Source organism: Mycteria americana, chromosome 7 (genome assembly GCF_035582795.1).
Source record: "Mycteria americana isolate JAX WOST 10 ecotype Jacksonville Zoo and Gardens chromosome 7, USCA_MyAme_1.0, whole genome shotgun sequence".
NCBI classification, from domain to species: domain Eukaryota; kingdom Metazoa; phylum Chordata; class Aves; order Ciconiiformes; family Ciconiidae; genus Mycteria; species Mycteria americana.
The window spans coordinates 48,373,137-48,395,137 of NC_134371.1; the positions used below are offsets into that span (position 1 = coordinate 48,373,137).

At 33.9% G+C, this 22,001-nt stretch overlaps 1 protein-coding gene across 5 annotated transcripts in view; it reads left to right on the top strand.

Moving 5' to 3' along the window:
* CDC14A (cell division cycle 14A) overlaps window positions 1-22,001 on the top strand; it is a 68,011-nt gene that overhangs the window by 43,174 nt on the left and 2,836 nt on the right. For 3 of the 5 annotated variants that reach the window (XM_075508252.1, XM_075508255.1, XM_075508250.1), the window contains exons 8-16: window positions 1,125-1,212; window positions 2,994-3,224; window positions 5,568-5,706; window positions 8,465-8,621; window positions 11,051-11,163; window positions 11,744-11,791; window positions 12,814-12,942; window positions 13,953-14,275; window positions 15,998-16,284. In XM_075508252.1, coding sequence (XP_075364367.1) covers window positions 1,125-1,212; window positions 2,994-3,224; window positions 5,568-5,706; window positions 8,465-8,621; window positions 11,051-11,163; window positions 11,744-11,791; window positions 12,814-12,942; window positions 13,953-14,275; window positions 15,998-16,041 — 1,272 coding nt within the window. In that variant the 3' untranslated portion in view covers window positions 16,042-16,284. Of the gene's footprint in view, window positions 1-1,124; window positions 1,213-2,993; window positions 3,225-5,567; window positions 5,707-8,464; window positions 8,622-11,050; window positions 11,164-11,743; window positions 11,792-12,813; window positions 12,965-13,952; window positions 14,276-15,997; window positions 16,285-22,001 lie in introns of those variants that run through there. The other 2 variants (XM_075508253.1, XM_075508251.1) reach the window with 2 other exon arrangements.

The following is a 22,001-nucleotide window of genomic DNA, read 5'->3' on the forward strand; positions in this document are numbered from 1 at the left end:
ATTCACAAATAAAACTGGTAACACAAATATAAAAATACTTTTAACTTATTGAACAGGACTTCTTCCTTAAAGGGGGTAGAGGTGCTACAATGTTGTGATTGCAGTCTGTGATACAAATTTGGGGGGCGAGGGGTCCTGACTTGGCAGTAAGATTGGTTCACTAGTCCTTAGGCAACCTTGTTAACTTACAGGAGTTTTCACTGTGTGAAGACATTTGGAGCAAGCCTAATGGGCTTAGCTAAGCAAACACTTGGTGAATTGACTACAGCAACATCCATTATCAGAACCTTTCACTCATTAGGATGTTTTGATGAGCTGAGAGCTAAAAACACAAGCTTAATAATGCAGTTGAACTGAGTGCAGTGTCCTTAAAAGTCATGGTGAGAATAACTGCATTGCCAAATTATGAATGAGCACTCTTCAATTAAAAAACAAAAAAGAAGGCAGTTTTGAACTTTAGTTATGTATTTCTAAAGAAGCTTCCAGTTTTGGCACTGACAGAATTTGCAGAGCCTTTTGAAGTTTTCATTTAAGAGTGAGCAAGAAATGCAAAACTTCACAGTTTGAAAGTTTCTTTTATTTTAGTCTTTTTATTTGATTTATACTTTGCTTCTATGATTACTGGCTCATCAGAGCTTATGCTAATATGTAAATTTCAGTTTTTACAGGGAAAGGATAATTGTTTTTGAAGGCTAATTGGTTTTTAATTTCTTTTCTGTGAATTGGGTTTTTTAGCCAGTGCCTTACAGGGAAGCATTTTTCCGTATTCTTTGATTAAAACATACAAGAATATTGGTGTTTGTCAGTGTTGTTATAAGTAGGTGTCTTAAAACACTGAACTCTCTAAGGGAGAAATATCTTAGCTATAGGATCTCTCTGCTTTTATTGGAAAACTTCAGCAAAATTTTTTGCATTTCATTTTATTAAGAGATTTCTGAGAAGCAGCTTATGGTTAGTTAGTTTGTCCCATGTAGGTAAGCTAGCTAATTCCAGTTGAAGTGTTTTGTTTTACATAACAAAACAAGAACATAGTAAAAAGTAAAATAAAATATTGAGTAATTTTTTTAACCTTATATGTACAGATACTAAAATGCTTTTCTCTTTCTCTTCTGAAATTTTTATAGCGAGTGGAAAATGGTGACTTCAATTGGATTGTTCCAGGAAAATTTTTAGCATTTAGTGGACCACACCCAAAAAGCAGACTTGAAAATGGTATGGTGTATATTTTAATGCTATTCTATGATCTTATTTTTTCCAACATGTTAAACAGTCACAGCAAATAAGCAGAAGATAATAGAGGTTTATAGATTAATTTTCATCTTCAGAAATAATCATACAGTGAACATCTTATATACGATCATAGAACATAATTCTAAAGGTTTTGGAATTCTTGTTTGTCAGAAGAATTCCAATTCTTCTACAGTCAGTGACTTTCATTCAGGGACAAAGTGCCTGAGAAATTCAGGTCCCTTACTTTTCCTCCTGGAACCTGACACCTGATACGGTAAGTATGCAGAATTAAAGGTGAGTTGCATAAAGCAAAGGAGACTGTATTAAGACTTTTGTAGCAAAGGCCAGGAAAGACTTTAAAAAGAAGTTTGCCTTTACTACTGAATATTCTTGGGATAATGGGAAGAACCTATGTGATTCCAATGGAATAAAAAAAGAGAAACTTGACCGACAGAGGGAAAGTAGAGATTAGGTCCATCTAAAAGGAAAATCGGTCATTTAAAAACTACAATCAGATTTTTGCTGAATTTCACCTTATTCTTTGTGCCATGTCGCTTTGTTTATGTGAGCATGTTTCCTAAAGGTTAAACAAAATCCAGGGAGAAAATACTTAGGTTGGTTTGGGTTTCTTCCCCAATCATTGTTACAGTCCCTTCTTGCAGAATTTTTTCAAAAATTACTTAAATTGTTCCATGGAATTTGGAAAACCTGTGTTCTTACTTTTAACACGTATATAACTGAAAATTACTAAATTAACACTAATGCTTAAAATCCAGTTATGACATTACAAATAAGTCTCACCCAGGTGAGTGTGAGTACACAGTACAAAGCTACATTTTTCTCATTATGTTGTGACTCTAATTGCATCTACTAATGCATATATGACTTGTGGAAATGACCCATGTTTTGTGAGGAAGCTTTTGGACTTTATTTGAACAGGAATAAAAATTCTGGAGATAAACCAGTGAATTTGGTCAATGACATACCTTCTAATTTTTGTGGTAGCTATGTTGTTCCTGTGTTTTGTTTATAAGACTTAATTGTTAATGGAAAAGAATAAACTACATTTTAAATACATACATCCTATAGACATGTGTGCATGTGCACACACTCCCTCACACCCTCGGTGACAGAGAACATTTGGTGAAAGTGTCCTAAACAGTTGTGGTGTGGTTCATCTTTGATCTCCCTCCCCACCCTCCCGTCTTCATCTAGAGGATCCTTTTGTCTCTGAACTGAATCAAGGCACTAAAGGTTTTTTTTCTTCACAGTGGAGCAAGAATATTTCTGGTACTACAGTTTATCCTTTTACTGTTCCTCTTGTCCATAGTGTAGATCACCAATCTATTTTCCTCATAAACACAGTGTTTCCTCTTAAAGCATGTTCTTATTCTGTGATCCTGCAGCTTGACTGTAGATAAACAACTGTTCTGAAATGCTGAATTCATATATGTGCCTAGCTTTATATATAAAACTCTACTTGTAGAGAGGAATGAGCTAAACAGGAGACAGTACAGTGTTTCACATGTGCCGTGCTTTAATTTTTTTTTTTTTTCAGATCCTTTTTTTAATTATAGTGTTCTTCATGAGCATTTTGTGGACAATTTTTTATATCACTTAACATGTTTATGCTGAATAAAATATTAAAGCATTTTCAATATTAGCATGTTTATCATTCAAAAAAGGCTTTGGGGGCAATTTTGATTAGTAGGACTTTGAACCTCATCTGTGACATTAAATGATTGTCACTTTATTTTTTATAGGTTATCCTCTTCATGCACCTGAAGCCTATTTTCCCTATTTCAAGAAACATAATGTCACATCAATCATAAGACTGAACAAAAAAATTTATGAGGCAAAACGCTTTACTGATGCTGGTTTTGAGCATTATGACCTGTTCTTCATAGATGGAAGCACACCAAGCGACAGTATAGTTCAGAGGTTCCTGAACATCTGTGAAAATGCTGACGGTGCTATTGCTGTACATTGTAAAGGTATGTGCACTTATTTATTTCTCGGACTGAAGTTCCAAATAAGTATAAATCCATAGAGTTTATTCCAGAAATAAAGCATTTTAAAAATAACACTTTCTGGTTGTGAAAATAATATTGCTTTATGATACTTGACTAAATATATGACAAATATTTGCTATTTTCATGTGCATATTAAGTTCTTTCATCCTACACTAGTACTTACAGTAACTGACAATCTGTTGTTCATTGTTCTGTTTTTTCTTAATATCACTTGAAGGCGTGAGTTTTAGTTGATGGAGATTTCTCTTTTACATTATGCTTTCACAGCATTATGATAATTGGCTAGGAAATGCAAAAGACTGAAAGGTTTTCTTTGTGCTTTTGGACTGTTCTACATTTTTGTGTGGAGCATGACTTCCACATTTCAAGTTAATGTGAGTTATTGTGGTGCCAGCATTTCAAACCAGCCTATTTCAGCAAATCAGCCAGAAAATACACAAAACATGCTTAGTCAAGAACGATTAACAAAGGCTTTGAAGGGTTCGGCTTGATTTATGTTGAGAGTTGTGTAAGGACATTGTGGAGACAAATGTCTTGCTGATCTGAAACAAGAATAGTGCTATTCATTCATAATTTTTCCATGAACAATAAACATGCATATCAAAGATAAATAAGTTTATTTGCTAACAAGTTGTTACTGTGGCTAGAACCCAGAAATTCTGGCATTAGTAAGCTGGACATCTGCTAATTGACTAAATGAGAGTATAAATTATTGATTAGCAGGAGTAGATTGTTGTTCTCCAGGCTTAGTTGCTAGAGGAATACAATATACTTTTCTAGTGACTTAGATATGCACTTGCTAAACATAAGTATTTTTGGTCTTTTGCCTGACCATTTAATAAGCAAACCAACAATCTCATTCTTTTTAGGTTTTTTACACCCTTCTAAAGAAGCCTGTACAAGGTTAAATCAACAATTAACTCAGAGTTAATGTATTGTCTGGAGTTTTTTTGTACCCTTATTGCAGAAATATTCCAAGCACAGCTTCCACACTAGAAATTGCTTGTGCCAGAAGTTACAGAATGGTTTAATGCAAAGGGTTGCTCTGGGAAGTTTGTACATTAGCAGGAACTTCGAGAAGAGAACTGAAGTCTTAGTGATATATGCAGCTGGTAGATGTTACCTGCAATTTTCAGAGACCATTTTCTTATTCAGATGAATGTTTAGTATAGTACAGCTCTCGGTTATCTATTTGCATGTTGCATTCCTTTTGCATTTTAAAAAAACCAAACACAAAAACCCAAGCCCAAAACTCTGTCTCTAACAATACTTCCCCTCTTTAAATGACTCTTCAGAGCTAGTCTTCCAGTATACAGTTATGGAATCTCACTATGTGTGAACTTTTACCTGAATCATCTTAACTTTCCAAAAAGTCACAGCAAGATTTAGTTATTGGTTAAATGTAAAGAGCTTGTAGTTGTGTATAGAATTGTCAGCAAGGATGTCTGGCTGCTTAGAGAGTTTCCATTCAGGTAGTTGTTGGTGCATAAACAATAGCTGGCCACCATGAGACTGTAAATTGCAAATACTGTATTTGCAGGAAAATAAGGTGTAAATGGGGAGCCACTTTACTAGTAGATAAGACACAGGGCTAGAAAGAGATTAATTCTTACTCTATAGTTAGAGATTTGTCTGATAGTAAGCGCTAATTTTTCTGTCTCTCTATTCTCCCCTTTAAAACCAGGATTAGTTTGTGATTTGGGGGGCAATGGGTTAAATTATTTTTAAGCTATTGATATATAAAAGTATATGCTGGTCAACATTCATTGCTGTTTATACAGATAGTGAATAGTTTTATAGATTGGTTTCACAACAAAACTGATTCAAAAAGAAAAAGCCACTGGCTGAGAAGACACTTGCTATCTGTTGTGTTGTATTTGCATGTATTTGAACCTTGATTTGTCAAGTATGTGTTGGCCTCTCAAAGGTACTTTGATTTTGTTTTTTACTGGTTTTATAAATATGAAGCTGTATCCAGCTTGGTCATGGCTTTTTTTAAAATATCAGACTTCTTTTAAAAAAGGAAAATTTGAAGTAGAATTGTACAAGTGCCAAGAGTGATCACTGTTGCACGCTTTCTTAAACACTGTTAACTTTTTGTAAGTATGATATATTTGTTCTTACATCTACAGCATTGAAATCCAGTTATGTGATAAATGGGATACTGAATCAGAAATTCTTTCTTCAGATATTAAGGTGGTGAATAACATTGCAAAGAAGTCTTCTCATATCCTATACTTTAATTTGATAATTATGAAATGCTCATGACTTCGTATGTGAATGTTGATATTTGTGTTTCTGTAGCTGGTCTGGGGAGAACAGGAACACTGATTGCCTGTTACATAATGAAGCACTACAAGTTCACACATGCTGAAGCGATTGCTTGGATAAGAATATGTCGACCAGGCTCTATTATAGGACCCCAGCAACACTTCTTGGAAGAGTATGTATACCTTCTTTGCTGCTAAGAATCAACTGCTTCTCTACATCCTTATCCATCTTGCACTATGTATAGGATCTACTTTCTGCCTACTGATGTCATATATTACTGCCTGTTACAATATATTTAAGGTTAGTTATTTTGGGATTGAAATCAAACTTACTCAGTAGCAATCGGCTGCTCTGGAGTGCTATGCATTTTGTCACCTTAAGGGGTAGAGGGTCTCAAGACTCTGCATGTTTGTGTTCTGGGGGATTTAGGAGTTAAAGACAAATGTGTTGGAAGTGTAAAGTCCAGATGTGGACAAAAGATTAAATCAACAATAAGGATTTATTAAAATATTAACATAGAAAGGATAAACTTTATATATAGCCTATGATGACACTTAAAATGAATCTTACAACAGTGTAATACATTTTTTCCTTTCTTGTAACTAAAGATTAAATAAGTACGTGGTGGACAACTTATGATCTCTGTCAGTTTCCTAGCATAATGTATGAAGCGTTTCTGATTTGGAGCTAATTATTGGAGCTAATAATTTGGAGTCGTTAGCAAAACAAATGTATGGTTTTAATGCAGCTCCTCCTCAAAATTGACTGTGTACTTTGGGTTGTGGACATTTCATGTACAGATAATTTTGAATGGGTGATTCAAGGTTTCATCCTGACTTGAAATGAATGACAAAATTGCACTGGCTTCAGTGATGTAAACATTAAGTTTAATTTCATAGTGGTTTCTACATTGTGCATTTACTATTATAGTGGTTATGCTGATATTTTTGAGTTGATACCACAATGATATTTAGTTGGAGGCATTTTCACTGTTACGAGAAAAAACATTTTGAGAAAATCCACCACAAATTTGTCTCTTTTTGGAAAAAAGAATGCAACAGCTCTGCTAGATACTGTGTAAATACAGGAAAACATGCACTGACCTTGCATCTTAAAATCCATAGGATATCAGAGAGAAAGAAGGAGTATTACTGTAATTCATAAGAGAATTGAGCATGAATGAGGATTCCTATTTATTTTCCAGTGCAACTGAATGGGCGCTCCTTTATTTGAGAGGTGGCCCACCACTATTCAAAATACTGTGAATCACAAACTTTCACAAACCACAAGTGCTCAGTGAAGGCAGATTAAAATTCTCCACACCATGCTGATGCTTGGATGATGCACTCTTAAAAATAACTTCCACAATAGAGCAAAATTAAGAGAGAAAGGTAGTAGGTAGTGTGATTAGTAAGTGCTGTTTACTTGAAAGATAGGAAAATCAGAGCCCATGTCTTTCCTGCAGTGGTGTATAAATACTTGGTTTGATTTTATAGATAGGTAAAGATCCTTCAGATTTTTTTCATTCATGCGTACATTATTCACAGCTAAGAGGTATAGTATTGTTCAGTAAGAATTTTCTGTTGTCCTAATAGCAATAGATACCTGTTTTGACAATCAGACAAAATTCAAGCAATGTCACCAGTAGTGTCAAAATGGGATTGAGAAAGAAGGAGCTAACATCAGTTGCATCATTCTAATATAAAATATCTTGCCCTCAGGGCTGCAAAGTTGTATCTGACAAAAAGGTAAAATCTTGCAACTTTGACATCTATGAAGGGTGGGAGTTCAAAGCTTCATCTCTTACGTTCTTGAAGGTTTATTAAGGGAGGTTTGAGTAGGTTTTTTTGTAGACACCCTCCCACCCAAGTATGTATCAAACCAGTTTGTTACTGTGAATGCAATTAATCTTGAAAGATTTCAAAGGTATTTAAATTCAAGCATGTTTTCTAGGCTACTTCTGTTAGGTGGAATAAGTGGTGCTTCCTCTCCTCCCACTCCCTCTTTCTCCCTTCTCTTGATGTTTTCTTGGGATGTTGTGAAATTTTTCTGGAAGTGCTTACCTTTCCCATTTATTATTGAGCAAGTTTAGGCTTGGCTCTTAAGCTTTGCTGTAATATTTTGTTTTCAAACAAAGAAAAGCTTCTAGTGAAAGTATATTCTGATTTAATTCCTCATTCTTTTTTTCTCTGTTCAGTATAGGAATTTAAATTTGTTACAATAATATGTAAAAGGGTCTCAGTTCTTGGACGGATCTAGCATGACAGGTACCTACCCAGCAAACTTCCTTATTGAGGAATGATGCAATCTCATCAACAAAAGCCTGCTTAGCCCATGCACATTATAGCAATTAAATTATTATTTTTTTTTTACCACCTGTCTGAAGGATATAATCTTTCATTTTCTGAAAAGTGATTCAACTTTACATGACTATGACCACTTCCGCTGTGGAGGTCAGCTGTAGTTTTACTGGACAATATCTGTATACACAAAACGTAAGCTAATAAGAAGTTGGAAAGTGCTGTGTCATCATTTATTCTACACATTACGTATATAAAAGCATTACTTTATATGAATTTTTAAGTTGTGTTTTAAAGGCCTTTAGAATACCATTGCAAATACCTGTTTAAGTTAATCTCTTTTCCCAGTAGGATTTTGTAAAATGAAGTTTTAGTACCTGTAATATTTCTGTGATGGCTACAGACTTGTTTGGTGATTTGGGGGGGGGGCTTGGGGGGGGTTGTTTTTAACCATTGAAAATTATGATTTCCTTTTTTTTTTTTTTTTGTGATAGACATACGAATTTTTTTTTCCAGATGAAGATGTTCAGAAGATTCAAATCTGTAAGAGTAGCATGTTTTCATATTGTTTTTTATGTGTATGCAAATTTGTTGATATGAATTGATTTGGTTTTGTATCCTATCCTAAAGGAAGCAAGCAATGTTATGGTTGGAGGGAGATCTCATCCGATCAAAGCAGAAACAACGAGGGGTTGATGGAAACATTAACAGAGTTCTTTGTGGCTTGAATGACATTTCAATCAGTGACAGCTTGAATAAAGTACGAGACTTGGATCAATACAGGGAGGTAAGAGTTCATAGGAAAAATTTCAAACAAGCAGAGATGGAGCTGATCTTCTAATAACTAGCTATAGATAATTTTTAGATTTTTTTTTTAGGCTTGTATTAGTACTATATTGCTTTTTCACAGCTAAACTTTTTTTATAGGTCATAATTAGAACAAATCTCCACTTTTTAAAAAAAAAGAGAGAAAAAAGCTTAGGTTGTATTTAAAACTGTTATAGGTCTTTTTGCAAACTTCAAAAGGTTTGCATTATTTCAAGTAATTCTTTCAGGGTTTTCATTTGTTTATTGGAGAACGGAGGAAAAAAATAATCAGTTTTCCTCCTGGAAATCTATTTATTCCAAGTTTATAGCTAATAATGCACGAGTGTATAGGTGTCCATCCCTTTATCACAGTGTTATGGATTACTGCTGTGATGTGCATATTTAGGGTAAGTGTAACAAATAACCTTACAGGTAATATTACACTGTGATAAATTTATTACACTGTAATAAATAACCTTACAGCTATTTATTGGAAGCATAGGCATGGAGTGTGAACTAAAGTGAACATACTTCTGCTTCTGGGCTAGTAAAAATCTTAAACTGTAGTTTCCTACAGTATCTGTGAGAAGCAGTTTAGAGGGAACTATGCATTTGATTAATCCTGTTTTAGCTCTGTATAACTAAAGAGCTTTTATGTTGCTAGTGGGATCCTTTACTTGATGTAAAAGACCAGGGATGTAGTGGGCACCTTCTTCAGATAGATCACATGATAGATGATTATTTTAATTTATACTAATAACTATCATAATCTGGAAGAGCACCTTGAATGCATTTCTGTAAAGGTACTATTTCCCTTTTGGAAGTTCAGTTTGTGGCTTCAAATATGTAAAGTTAAATATCTAGATTACTAACTGGAGAATATAACACTGTGTAGAAATGATCTTGTATGCCTAATGAAAACATCTGGCACATAGCCATATGGGTAAAAGTAATGGTTTTGAATCTGAGCTACTACTACAACTTTACTGATTCCAGTATTCAAGGCAACTTACTTGCAGGTAACTCAACTACCTGTATACTGTGTAGCAGGTTATGTACAGATTCACAATATAAATTGACAGTGCTGCTCTTTTCTACTGTAACCCTCTCTGTAAAATGTATATTTCAGCTTTTTACAGATGTCATATTAAAGCTGTTTAACATTCAGTTTTTAAAACATTTAACTTATCTCTCTATCTCTTTGGATATTTGGTTATATTTCAAGACCTCTTTATACTAGGCTCTCTAGAAGCTCAAAACAAAGTAATGTTCCCAGTCCCAAAAATGCATAAAGTCTAAGAATCAGAGGACAGAACAGCTACATGCAGTAACTGTTGGGCAGGTAAAGACAGAGAAACAAAATTTATCAGCATTGAGGCTGAATGATAGGTAACAATAGCCTAGCATGTAATCTTCAATGAAATCTAGCTAAAATATTTGTTTTCCTATAATTCAACACTTGAACATCATTTGATTAACTTCTATTGTATTACTACTTCTGTCAATCTTTTATCTTGGTTAATGGCAGAAACTATTGTTCTGTTTGATGCAGAGCAGTGAGGTCACTTAGGCACAATAGGAACTGCAGTAATACAAACAAATACTTGATCTGAGGTCAAATGAAGTATAATTGGTTTTGGTTTTTTTCATTTGGCAATATAAAAAAAAGGCAGTTCTCTTCTTGCTTCATGTAACTTTCATGTTTCTCTGCTGCTTAAGATACTGCCTCTACTTAATACTTGGGTCTTAGAAAAGTCTATTTTGAGATCAGTCAGAAATTATAAATAGGCATTTAAAAAGTGTTGGCATACACTTCTAATATTTCTTAAAGTTTATAATATTTTCTAAAGCTAGAAGTAGCAGGATAAAACTCTGAAATCTCTTCATCCTATATTCCTTGTTAAGTTCTCATAGGGAAATTTTTTTCAAAACTGGATTTTTCTAGACGTCATGAGAACTTTTTTTTTTAATTTAGTAATTTAGGACAGTTGATTTTTAGCTCCTCCTGCAGGACACAAAACTTTATCTAAATTTCTTCCTCATCTTGTGCATATCACAAAATTGTGTGTTACTGCTTCCCTTCCACATTGATGATAACTTCAAAAATAGTTATGGAGGAAGAAGTTGGAGTTTAAGTTCTATAAAAACAGACTTCTTTGAAGTAAATAAATACTGGCATTAGAACTGACTTTGAGGTCAGATTCTGCAAAAAGCCTCTGTGAATGTGCGTTTGTACAATGACACATTTAATTTACTGGAACTATGCAGAGTAGTGCCCCATGTATGCAGAAGACTGTCGATTAGCCTTTTAAGTTATAATCTTTGTGAAGGAGATGTTCAATACTTTGAAACTACACTACTTCTAAGGATTTGATATATTTCTTTGCTTGCATACTTTGTGTTTCCCAGAATGATTTTGAAGACAAAGCAGGTGTGGAAACTCGGAATGGCATGACGCAGGGAGATAAGCTTAATGCCTTAAAAAGTCGGAGACGGCAATGTTCTACAACTGGAGCTCTGAGGTAATTAATTAATTCTGAGGTTATTTGCAGTTTTAAATTCAGTCTGTGCTATCAGATCTTTATGGCAAGTACATGGCCTTGTTTAAGGCAGTGGTACTAGTTGTACCACCTTCTGTGGTGGAAATTTCTCTAGGTATATATCTTTTAGTTGCAGATTTGGTTTATTAATTTTTTTTTCTTTTTTTTTTCTCTGTCTCCCTGTTCAGGATACCTACTTATTATGTAGCAGTAAAAGACAAAGTAAAAAAATAATTTAAAACCTTCAAATTTATATCTAGCATTTTAAAACTTACATCTCAAACAAAATATTCTTCAATTAACTTAGTTATCTTTCTATAATTACTTTTCTTTACTCCTTATATAAATTTTGAATTTTTCAAACCAGTAAAAATGTGAAGTTTGAAAATAAACCTGAAGTACCTCTCTGTTGTTTAACTGTAAATTAAAATAATGATTGTCAATAATTCTTAACTCTTGTTAGTCTTGTGCTTTAAAGCCAGTATGAGACATGCAAGTATGCTTTGGGGAAGGGGAAAGGCTTTTTATCCTTTGATAAACATTGCTGCTTTGGTTTCTTTAGGCTGCAAGACATGAAACTGCACACTAGGTCAATATCACAACCTTTCAGGTATTAACTTTAAAATTATAGTTCTAAACGTATACCACTCAGGTCTTAAATTTTCAGTGTTTTGAATTATACTTACCACATCAATTGATTAGCAATTTCAGACTTCTGAGAAGTGGCAGGTAACAAATTTTTCTAAACACCTTCAAATAGGGGGTCAAAAAAAAATCTAATAGCAGAGGGGTACAGTTCTACTTCAGGGACACCTTGAATTCTTCTAATAAATAATTAGCACATACAAGTAATTTCCTCAGTCACATTTTCTAATATCTATGCTGTTACGCAATGAAGGATGACTAGTTAACTCATAACCACTTTATCCCTGTAAAATTAAATACTTGTCTCAAAAACGTAAATTGGCTACATATTGCCAGCATATCACAATTTTTGTCCTGTGTGTTTTAGTAGATGAACTAGAGGTATTGTTTAGTGGATACAATCAGTACTTTTTTTTTTAGATGTCCCAGATAAATACTGAGTTTTAGTACCTTTTCATATTTTAATACAGGGTCCTCACTGTCCACTTTACTGCATGCTTTGTTCAGAACTTTCTATGGAGCCAATAAAGCCAATAGTTTCTTCTGGTTTTCCAAATGTTTATTCATGATGTTCTCATGAAAGCTACAGTGTTGTTTTTTTCTACTTGTACTTGCCTCATAAGCACAAAAAATATTCTTTCTCAAATTTACCATATTTAAAATTTATAATCAAATTTACAAAAAGTTTGATACAAAATGGACACTTAGCCTTCACAAATTATCAAGGTGAAAAGTAGCCTATAACTGTATAATGTGGTACAGCAGGGGAAAAACCTGGGAGTGGGATATTTGAAATGTTTTTTTTAAAAAGATATTTGAAAACGGGCAAACTGTTGAGTTTTTGCTGTTGAGTTCTCAATACTCAGACTTGAGAATTCCTACTTTTTAAAATACCAGTCTATGTATTGAAAGACTGTATGTGTTTCTGAGATGTATATTTCAATTACAAAAATCTTGCTTCTCACTAAAACTCTGCACTCCTTTTAGACTGAATAATTCCGGTAGCACAGAAGGATCCATGTCTCCTCTGAAGGCCTCCAAAGTGATGGCAGTTAATTCACCATCTGCAGAAAGAATAAGCAGGATTCCCACATCCTCAGGCTCTAACCTTAAAAGGTTTTTTCTTCTTCTCATTTTGGTACAAATACTTACTGTATACTACAATGGTTTTCAGCACATATGCAGTCTATGAAGCACTTGCTGTTCTTGGGTGTCAGAAGGCTTAAATTTACTTACAAAGTGATTAGCTGTTCCATTAGCCAAACTTTAGTTGCCTGCAGATTTAAAAAACAAACAAACCCCAAAACCTATACTACTGGTATGAGAGTTTTGGTGGGATTATATCAAGTCAGAAACAGTATTACGTTCCTCAGGTGGTTGTTGTTTGGTGGGTTTTTGGTGTTTTTTGTTTGGTTTTTTTTTTTTTTTTTACTCATCTGAGTTTATAGAAGTTTTGCAAATATTCCCACAAGTCTATATACTATTAATCTCAGAAGAATACTGAGTGGTAATTAATATAATTTTTATGAACCCTTGATTTATTGCTATTTAATTCCATTATTAATATTGTACTAAGTAATTATGGATGTTAAATGAAAATTAGAATGTTGATAATTTAAAAATTATCTTTTTAATAACTTCTGGGCAGAAATATTTACTTGAAGAAAATAACTAACTTATAGATATTTCAGGACACCCTATTTTTATTCTCAAATTCTATCATATTACTTCTTGGTTACTTGAAGACTTGTATCACATTACAGATTTCAAGAGACAGAAGAGGAGTTCTTAAGCTGTTACATGTACACAAAGTACTTCAATGTAGATCAGCCACTGCCTAAACCTTTTAACACAATCTCCTGCATGTGCATATGGTTTGACAGAGGTGAAAGCTGGCCGTGGTAGTGCTTGAATAAACAAAGTTTGGGAACTCCTGACAAAGAATTCTGGTTTTCATTATTTGAGAGCTAGAAGATGAACCTGTGTGCAAACACAAATTATTTCAGAATGGTCTGTGTTATTCACCTAATGTGTTCTGAATTGTCTGTTATTTTTTTGTATATATCTGTACATACCTTGTGTGTATTTTTTTTTTTTTCCCCCCCCTGCATGTGTTTTCCATTCAGCATTTCCATAAACTCCAGACTAGCCAGTTCTCTAGGGAACCTGTATGCTGCTTCAGATGATGATGAGAGCAAAATGACATCATCGTCCTCTAGGACAGGTTTTTCTGTAAGCCAAATCTCCAGCCACTTGAATGGCAGCTTGCAGCTGCCTCACAGAAATAACCATGAACTGAACAACAACTTATACAACAGAAACAGCAGTAGTGGCAACAACCTGAGCAGCCAAACCAGTTTTCACAGCACCGTGACAGATGAGCTCACATCAACCTTCCTTTATGGGCCTTACAACTCCTCCAGCACGATACCAGAGTCAATCAATTCCTGTAAGTTCGTAGTCACAACAGCACTTTGAGGCATCTGACCGATTCTTATCTTCCTTGCTTCTGTGAGCAAAGCTGTCACCAAAAAATCTTAACCCAGCATAATTCTCTGACTTCCTTTAATGTTTCTGAACGACACCTTTGTCTGTTACCTTTTTAAGCTTTTTTTCCATCTCTTTCAAGCATCTAGATCATGGAGAGTTCATGAAAATAAATCACTCCTGAACTTAAACTAACACCTTTTCTGTTATCTTTTTTTATGGACCTTCTTACTCTTTAGATTTTTTTTATTTCAAATTATCCATAACATACTTTATAAGTTTATTATGTATCTTAATCTTCATGGAGTAACAGATTTGAAGAGGCCTTTGTATGTATCATACTAAATGGAAGGTACAACATTCTTAAAGATAAGGCTCATTTGAAAGATAAGTCCACTTGACTTGAAACCTAGTTCTTTTCTAACACCAAATGTGAAAAGCATTTTAGAGCAAGATATTTCTGATGGTCTTACCATTTTAGCTTTAATTCCTCAACAACTTTGCTGCGTGGGGCTTATTTTGTGCCCTTTTTCTGTGTGAAAGAGTCTGTGTAAAGGGGATACACAGATACATTAATGCAACTTGAAAGTGATTCTATACAAAATGCAAAGAAGAGAGACTAGAGAAATTTCAGTTATGAAATCAGTAGTAGTGCAGTGTTTTTAATATAATGTATTGGCTACAATTAATTGAACTTGTCAGCCTCTGTTTAGTAGTACTGACACTTCAGATTTTTATTTTTTAGCTGCTGGAAAGAAAATTACCCTAGTATAAAATTAACTTTAGAATATTACACCTTTCTTTTCTGTTTCCTTACCACTGATAAATCATTTCAGTATAAAGGAAGTTTTAGTGTTACACCTGCTACTGTTTTTGAGTGTGGTGCATCCCCTGTCTTTAAAATAGCTAATACACACATTGCATGTAACTAGGATGTCAGCCAAAAAGATCATTCATGGGTTGTGTTCTCTTTTTTCCTGAAGAAGTGGAGGATCTACCCTCTCATTAACAACTAGTATGTGGCAGCACTTACAGTTCAGAAGCCATATGTTTATAGCTTGGGAGTATGAATTGCACTTTCTGAGGATAGATGACAGTAGGAAATAAATTCTCATTGTTCCATTGTAGTATTAAATTGCATGTATGACTGAAACCTAACTAGTATAAAAAGTACATTGAAAATGAAGTAATCGAGGGAACTTGATTCTGTATTCTCATAAAGTCAATTGATACTTCCACTGGAAAAGGAGTAGAGTTACTGTACTAGGATGTGCTTGACCTAAAGCAGCTCTTTAAAATACTTGATGCTTTGAGACTCCTTGTTTGAAAGTACATTTAGCTTCTTATCCACTACAACTTATCTGGAAATAAATGTTAATATTCCATGATCTTAGGATCATTGAGTGTTCTGCACTGAGTTTAAATTTTACTTTAAACATCAGCAGTAACTTATTTGCAAGGGACTTCTTGAATATTGCCACATCCTTTCAGTTTTTTGAAGTTGTTTTACCTCTCTAATGTGGTGGTGTTTTTACCTGCTACATGGGATTGAGGTAAACTATATATAATGGAGATTTTTCTCAAGTTGGATATAGAAACCATCCCAGTTTTCTTATCATTAAACCAGTTCTAGAACAAGAGAACTGATTTAGTTTAAGTAACTAATTTTGTTTAATTCCTCCAGGCATAAAGATGAGGAGAGAGGTTAAAAGCTGTATAGCAAGCTGAGGATGTTTGATTTGAGACACGTCCATGAGTCTTTTCATTTGTTCATGAATTCTGATGGTTCTGGAAAGTCAGCCTTTTTAGGTGTTCCCAGTCTTTTATCCAACATGCTTACAGAAGTTCAGTCCTCGGGAGGACTGACAGAGGCTTCAGCTGAGTATACTGGAACCAAAGTCAATACACCAACAATGGTAGAGAGCAATCACTAATCTGAATAACTAAGTGGTAAAGTGTCCGATTTTTTTTAAATTTCTCACCTTCAGTATTGTCTCATATTTAATGTATTTGAACAATAATTCTTTGGAAGGTCAACCCATTCCCATTCTTTTCTATTGTACCTTCTGTAAAGGATATGCTGCCAGCAGCAATTCTTAGAGTTTTTTCCATATTCTAGTTACAGCTGCATATTATGCATAAATATGTAAACCTACATGCAGAGCCCTAAGGGGAAGAAACGCCTTATAACTGTAATGTGACTCAGCCATGAAAATAAGCTGACATTGTTCACAGTAAACCAAAAGTTACAAGAGTACCAAATGATAATATAAACCATTGCAGAAACAATCAGGACATTTCCCCAAATGGCTTAACAGGTTGAATGAAAATACATCATCTTAAAAACTAAGAACTGTCATCTCCTTTGGAAAGGTGGTTGCCATACCTTTATGCCACACATAATTTTTTAAAAATGAAAACAAAGTTAGTGGGCTTGTTCCATAAGCATAGGCTAAGAAATTAAGTAATGGTGGACACTGTCTCTTATTTATGTCTAAATATTTACAGAATTCTAGGTTAGCACTATGTTTCTATTTAATCTCATAAACTGTCAAGGTTCAACATAATGGAATTGACACAAAAATTCCCCAAATATATGTGGGGAGAGGGACTGGGTTTACAATGTAACTGTCTCTTCTAGTATTGTAGCACACATTTCCTTCTTAGATAAGGGTGACTAAAATACTTAGGAAAAGGGAGAAAAGCAAAGAATGTCGATTACTGTTTAATTTAAGGAACGGAGCAATTCATGAACAGGTGAACAGCCATCTTGACATCGGAGAGGGACTATAGCTATGTGCATCTTGGTAAAGACGGAAGTGAATTGTTCCTTGCAATAAAACTATTAAGTGACTTAAAACAGTGATTTAAATGAAATACGTTAGGCATAGTATAAAGTTTTAGGTTGAATGGGAAACATTTTTGCAGAAAAAGTAGCTTTCTAGAATGCATGTTTCTCCTGTTTTAAGAACATTTTTAATCTTCTTCCTACTTATCTTAATGACTTAGTAATGCATGGAAGGATATAAGGGTGTTACCTTTGAACAGTTCTTGGCTTTATATCATTTGCTGATTAGGAGTAGAGGTTATACAGTCAAATATAGCAAGATCTTTAAATGAGATGCTATATCCAGTCTTCTCTGAAAGAGTGAGGTGAGAGAAAAAGGATTTTATGTATTGTGATGTGAGAAGCAGCATGTCTTAGGAAGAATCATGCCATGCAAAGTCTATGTAGCAAAATACAGGTTTCTGACTTACCTGTAACCTAATCTTCTTTCAATATAATAATGGTTAAACTGCTTTCCTGCTTGGAAGATGTTTTTCAAACATGTCCTGAATGTTGCATGTGCTTCTAAATACACCATATGGCCCTGTGCATCTATCACAATCAGAGTGGAGTGCACTAAATTGTTACCCATTTTATGCACAACGGACTGAGTCGAGTGCAGTTACTGTGATGTCACAGTGTTTAAGACAGGAGTAGATTATTTGATCATTTAATCTCGGAATGCCTTCTGTCTGATAGTGAGCCTCTGACTTACTGGCTAACACAGATTCATCTTGATGGTGGTTTATTTTGAAGACAATATAATTTTTCTTGATAATTGGTCCCAATGGTTGAATACAGTCATGCTTAAAACCATTTCACTTTTAATCTGAGACTTGCTGTATCTCTTTATTATGTCACTGTTATAATCCTTTATTACCTTATTTTCTTGTCATGAAGATATTTCATGCTAGTCATCTCAACTTGATTGTCTTTTGATAAGCTAAGTTGGCTCAAAGATCCTTTTGGAAAGTGTTCAGATCCTTTACATTTTTTGAAAATCCTTTTTTCAAGAAGTAGATGCAACACTAACATTCACCTTTCAGGTTCAGAAAGCTGCTGCTTGGTGCTGTCCTGCCTATAAATCCATAGCTTGTGTTAGCTTCTTTAACTGTAATGCATTGGGAGTTCCTGGGGAGAAAAAAAAAAGTTCTTGCTTACCAAGATACTGACTTGTATTTTAGTCCAATGTCCTGCATTCCCTGATTTTTTTATGTGGAACTCTGTATTTGGCTCTGTAAAAACATCTTTTTTTTTTTTTTTCCTCCCATCTTCTTAAGGGGACCAATTAACTAACCAAGGAAGATTGTTTTGTCTTACCACGTCCACCACTGACATCCAGCTATTTTGCTTTTGGTGATATTCATGAGTGGTCTTAAGCTCATGAGCAAAATATGGAGTAGCATCAACCCTTAATACCAGTTTTGGCAGAATTCTGTTTAATGATTTCCACTTCACTGCTTTAGATGCTGAAATTACTTGGAAGTCTTGTCAACCAAATCTTAGTCTTGTTGCAATAAGTGTTTGTATTATATTGCACTTTTTTCTAATTGGAGCACACCAGATAAGCTACCTGACAGAAGTCTACTACATATAGTAGTGGTTATGTTTATTCATTTAACTTATCTCATCAAAGAACTCTTGAATGATATTAATTGTATTCCTCTTCTTTTTATTAGCAGAATCTCAACTTACCTGAGTTAGATACCAAGCTAACCATCTGTAATTTTATACACTATTTTAGAAAATCACCTTATCACTCTCATTTCTCTTCCTAAGTTTGTTAACTATCAACATGAGTGGTGCAGGAGCATTTTAAGATGGTTAGGACAGTAAATTTTCAGTTCTAATTAATGTTCTTTAACCTCATTAGTGAGGAAATTGGGAACTTCATTTTTATGCAATGCAAGTACATAATTTTTTTTTCCCAGTATGGAAGAGAAAGTTATTCAATAATTTTTTGTTTGTTTCGTAATGAAACATTTAAAAAACCCATTTATTAATACTATTGTTCCACAATAGTATACAAATAGTAACAAAAAATAACCATGACTATGACTTCCTATTGTTGTCAGCCATATATTTTTCCCTAATGGTTTTTGTCCTTCATGCTTCCCAGTGTAAGCTTCTTTTTAATCATGTTTACGCTGTTGTATGCTGATGAACTAGAAGAAAAGCTTGATTTTCATAGAATAGACAACTTGCCATTCTAGCCAAATAGAATAAATATTTTATTTGCAAATTTTACATATTGGATGTTTTGATTAAACAGAATTTCTTGCAGTTATAATTTGCAGAAATATTCTTATAGAGTATCATCACATTTAAGGTACCACAATAAGATTTTTACTTTGTTCTTATAATAGTTATAAATCCAAATATCACTCTTTAAAATGTATTTTTATTGAAGAGTACGTAACTGGGTAGTCTTAAGATGAGTCACCTTTTGCTTCTATAGCTGTCATGGAAACTGGCAAGATGGAAAAATTTAAAAAAATTGAGAAGCGTAGCAGTATTTTAAAATTCACATACATGATCTTTATACTTGTAGAATAGTTTTTCTTAATAAGAACTTACCATTAATGAATATAGGACAGCCTTTGCAAAAAGAGAGAAACACTAGTGGATCTTATTGATCTGTAAATTTAGCAGACTCAAAGGATCATTTCAAGGGCATATGCATTTTCTATAATATATCCTGATTTATTTTAGTGGATCTTGTGTATTCACAGTAATTCTTGACTGCTGCAATACTTCTGTTGCAACAAAGTTTTGGGAGAGTTGATGCACAATTCAAAAAACTTAAACTACTTTCTGCAATTATCTGGAAAAAGTGCATGTTCAAGTCCTAAAAGATAGCCCTAAATGCTATAGGGTTGTTCCCTCTTAAAAGTTAACTCACAGCTGACTTGGTCCTGAAGTTGAATGCATGCGAATACGGTTCTAGTGCCTAGATGGATCTGTGGCTTATTTTCTCTTCCCCGAGGCTTTCTCTGCCTCCTATTGAAGAAGAAAAATGATAGTGATCTAAGCAGTTGCTTCAGCATGAACTTCATTAGATATCATTAACTGTAGTGAAGCTATCTAATTCTTAGTTCTTTGTTTAAATGTCTGATACTTGGGTATAAAATGCCAAGCTTGACACTGCATGGGACCACTGTAGGAGTACACACTGAGAATTCTACTCAATTAACTGATTTTATACTCTTATCATTGCAATTCAGCAGTCAATTTTCTTTGGTTTTTTCCTTCTATTTTTACCTCTATCTTAAATAAGATTTTGTTAAACACCAGCGTATTACTTGTAAAGGTGGATTGGAGCTTTTTGTTTTTAATAAAGCTTTCAGAATCACAGGCCATACTTTGAGTCACTGCAAATAGGAGGTAGGAATGTAAATTTTAAAATAGAAAACTCCTCAAAAGATTAAAAAAAAAGGGGGGGGGGGGGAATCACAATTACAGGCTTTGAAATATTACAGTCAATCTCTTTGGACAATGTGAAGAGATTTAAGAGCAGAAATTACTTAACAAAAAATAAAAAATAATAATAAAAATTAAAGAAAAACAAAAACCATAAACAAACAAAAAACAACCGTCCCCAGCTATAATTTAATTTTTCAAACTCAAAAATTAGTCTGTATACTTTACAACAGCTCGGTTGTTATGGCTATTGCCATGTTTTTAGTAATAGGAACTTCATGGGAAGTCACGTCAATTAATCTTAATCTGGAAAAAATGCTGCGTAGGTTTAATTCTTCCTTGTATTCAGAAAAGGCTTTGAAACATTAGGAAGAAATCATTGCTATGTGAAGTAGAGCTATGGTGAGGGTGGGAACACACTGAAAAACATATTTCTCAATTTGAAAATAAATAAAATAAACCCTGCCTACCCATCTGTAATGAAAATTAACAAAACATGCTATCTTGTTTCCAAGCAATCTGTGCTGCGTGGATACTTGTTCTTTTTTATATGTTGCCATTAATTTTTTTCTGTATTTTTGTAACTTGGATTACTAGCAGTTTTAAGAATTTTAGTGTAAACTTCAGAATCTCTAATTTATGGTTTGCTTCTTTATTTATTTAAATTATGATGTAGAATTCTTGGTTACTACTGTCTGCTAAGTAAAGGGCTGCTATTCATAGTTCTTTGTCAACTAATGCTAGCCGTTCCCAAGATCGCCGAAAGCGTACAGTGCTTTCTGGTCATCTTTCATCTGTCCAAGCTTAAAGTAATCTATTACTGTACAACATATGAGAATATATAATTAAATTTCATGCATTTTTTTGTTTGTTAATCAATTTTACTTGGAATTCAGTTTTGAAGGATCCATTTCAAATACTGCTCTAGTTAAGCATAACCATCTTTCTGATTGTTAAAATATAATTCTGAAAAGAGAAAGCTTTGAGGATCATTAAGACAGCAGAAGTTTCAAGTGCTCATTAATGAAGGGCTATTCCTTCTGCCTCACTCTTACACATGCAATAAATAGCTTGACAAATGCTCTCACCAAAGCCAATAATCTAGAATGATTATTAGAGAATGGAGTGGGGAAAAATAAGCTTCTATGATTGTGTATTCCATGGTGATTCTGTAGAAAATACTTGTTACATCTGTTTAGTTTTACGGTAAAGTATTTTCTATTAACTGATACCCTTCATGTTGAATCCATTCAGTGCTAAAAATAGACCCTTTTTAGTCAGTGGTTTTCAAATCTTTATATGCTGACAGCACTTCTTTTTCAACCTAGGAAAGAATATCCAGATGGTCTCAGATCTTCAAGATGTGAAAATGCATTTAAAATACTACTTTGGAAATATACACTGAGACTTAAGATATAGGAAAAAAGTGGTTTTGTGGTAT